Raw genomic sequence first — 2,973 nt, forward strand, 5'->3', positions numbered from 1 at the left:
CCGGTGGTCCCCGTACATTACCGGTGACACCCGAAACACTTCCGGTGTCCAAAACCATCCATCCTATATATCAATCTTTACCTCCGGACCGTTTCGGAGCTCCTCGTGACGTCCGGGATCTCATCCGGGACTCCGAACAACTTTCGGTAACCTCGTATAACAATTCCCTATAACCCTAGCGTCATCGAACCTTAAGTGTGTAGACCCTACGGGTTCGGGAGACAGGCAGACATGACCGAGACACCTCTCAGGCCAATAACCATCAGCGGGGTCTGGATACCCATTGTGGCTCCCACTTGCTCCACGATGATCTCATCGGATGAACCACGATGTCAAGGATTCAATCAATCCCGTACACGATTCCCTTTGTCTGTCGGTATAGAACTTGCCCGAGATTCGATCGTCGGTATACCTATACCTTGTTCAATCTCGTTACCGGTAAGTCTCTTTACTCGTTCCATAGCACGTCATCGTGTGACTAACTCCTTAGACACATTGAGCTCATGATGATGTTCTACCGAGTGGGCCCAGAGATACCTCTCCGTCACACGGAGTGACAAATCCCGATCTCGATTCGTACCAACCCAACAGACACTTTCGGAGGTACTCGTAGTGCACCTTTATAGTCACCCAGTTACGTTGTGATGTTTGATACACCCAAAGCATTCCTACGGTATACGGGAGTTGCACAATCTCACGGTCGAAGGAAAAGATACTTGACATTAGAAAAGCATTAGCATACGAACAATACGATCTAGTGCTAGGCTTAGGATTGGGTCTTGTCCATCACATCATTCTCCCAATGATGTGATCCCGTTATCAATGACATCTAATGCCCATGATCAGGAAACCATGATCATCTATTGACTAACGAGCTAGCCAACTAGTGGCTCGCTAGGGACACATTGTGATCTATTTATCCACACATGTATTACTGTTTCCTGTTAATACAATTATAGCATGAACAACAGACGATTATCATGAACAAGGAAATATGATAATAACCATATTATTATTGCCTCTAGGGCATATTTCCAACAACATCAACTGTGTCAAAGATCATCTGGGAGGGCCTGGTGTTGCCATCATACTCCTTCAACATCAGGACATTGAAATCATACTGCCAGGGACCATTGCTCATAGCATGCTTCCAGTCTCCCTCACTACCAAACTGTACCTCAAAGATATTCCCGCCCAGATCCCTGAATCTTGCCTCCTTGTGTAATCCCCACGCCCTTTGCATGGATCTTTCCAACACCATCTTGTTCAAAGGCCTAGCCGTACACGCCTTACCGATCGCCGCCCAGCGTGGGGGCCTGATCGTCGTCTCCTCGGGATCTTCGAAGACTATTCCCTCTGCCTCCTTCTCTAACAGCACCATACTCCCCAATCTGGCAGACAAACTTGCGGCAGGGTCCGGGGTCTTGCTCTCAACCTGGGATCGAGACGATCCGCGGCTAGCTGATCCATCCCGCTGGGGCGCCCGTGGTGTGGCCGTCGCCGCAGTCTTCTCCATCGTCCTCTCTGCCATCATCTCCGCTCCTGACGAAAAGGAGAACGCCGATCCGCGACAAGGGTTGCACCGTCGCCCCCGAGCCATCACCGGATTCAAAGCCACCCCGTCGGACGAAAACCCTAACCCTAGCGTAAGGAGCTAATCGTCATGCGATCGCCTCCCTAATCGCCGGAGCGGTTTCCTAACGTGGTGGACCCATTGCCCTTCTCCAGCTGCCACGACGTTGAAGTTATCGTATCCGCAAAAAGGAAAAGAAAAAGAATAGTTTTCGTGCTGTCCATCGACCAACACGTGTTCTTAGTGCGAGAGACCGCCAGAAAGAAGCGCCCCACCACGTCCCCCCACGTTTGACAGCAACGGCCCACAGCACACGCGCGATTCCTATAAATCAAAACCCATCTCACCACCTTCTAATCCATCAATTTCCTTCCTCCAACAAAAATAACCCCTGATCAAGGCAGAGTTTCCCCTCCCCACCGCGAGTTCGCGAGGCCTGGGGATCGATCGATCAAGCGGCAAGAATGGGGGCGATAGGGAGCGCTAAGAGCCGGCGGTTCGCCGCAGCGTGCGGCGTTCTCAGCCGCTGCATCAAGGCGGCGGAGGCGCGGCCGGCAGCCACGGTGGTGCCCCCCCTCATGCCCGTAGCGGAAGTGCCAGCCCAAGACGAGCGCGCGGTGGGTCCTGCGCCGGCGAACGCGCAGATGACCATCTTTTACGGCGGCCAGGTGCTGGTGCTGGACGGGGTCCCGGCCGACAGGGCCGCCGAGCTGCTCCGTGCCGCTGCCGCGCGAGGGGAAGGGGACCTTCCCATGGCGAGGAAGGCGTCGCTGCAGCGGTTCATGGAGAAGCGGAAGGGGAGGCTCGCCGCGCGCGCCGTCCCCTACAGCCGGCCCGACGGCGACGCCTTCTCATGTAGCCGTCTCAGGCTTACGCTCTGATTCGCGTTCATGCGTAGAGTAGTCTGAGTAAATTACGGCCCATATGATCACAAATTATTGCTGTCGCCGTCGCCGTCGCTCTGAATTATTATGATCACACATTATTGTTGTTATTGTTCTTCTAATGAACTAACTGATCATGGCGAATTGGCCAGGCCAAAATTAAAACTAGACATTATTAGAAGTCTTGTGCGTGCTTTGCTGTTTTGTTGATATATTTGAGTATTCATAATTTTTATAGGTAAAACACATGCGGCTGCTTGATGGATGACTTACGATCTCTCGGCTTGTCCTCACAATTTGTGTGGTCGTTGTGGATTGGTTGTAGTCCACTACTTTTTGTTAAAATGCTTTAGTCGGGTTTCATTGTGTGGTACAACCATGGGGAGTTACGGTTGTTGTGTGTTGGAAGGGTTTAGTGCATTGCATATATGCTCGTAGGGTCCCATAATTGGTGAGTAGTCCATTTGTGATATGATCATTTTGGTTTTAGTCTGATTTTTCATAAATTAACTGAAC

The 2,973-nt window shown here is 51.5% G+C and overlaps 1 protein-coding gene across 1 annotated transcript; it reads left to right on the forward strand.

The window, feature by feature from the left end:
• The first annotated feature begins 1,939 nt into the window (after window positions 1-1,939).
• On the forward strand, window positions 1,940-2,601 carry LOC123410701 (protein TIFY 11e-like). The gene has a single exon (XM_045103639.1). It carries the CDS (start codon window positions 2,038-2,040, stop codon window positions 2,452-2,454), a length of 417 nt encoding a protein of 138 aa, XP_044959574.1. The 5' UTR covers window positions 1,940-2,037; the 3' UTR covers window positions 2,455-2,601.
• The last annotated feature ends 372 nt before the right edge of the window (window positions 2,602-2,973 follow it).

The sequence above is a fragment of the Hordeum vulgare genome, chromosome 7H, assembly GCF_904849725.1.
Source record: "Hordeum vulgare subsp. vulgare chromosome 7H, MorexV3_pseudomolecules_assembly, whole genome shotgun sequence".
Taxonomy (NCBI): domain Eukaryota; kingdom Viridiplantae; phylum Streptophyta; class Magnoliopsida; order Poales; family Poaceae; genus Hordeum; species Hordeum vulgare.

Excerpts from the sequence above, each read along its gene's own strand:
- LOC123410701 (XM_045103639.1), top strand. The coding sequence starts at position 2,038 with ATGGGGGCGATAGGGAGCGCTAAGAGCCGGCGGTTCGCCGCAGCGTGC.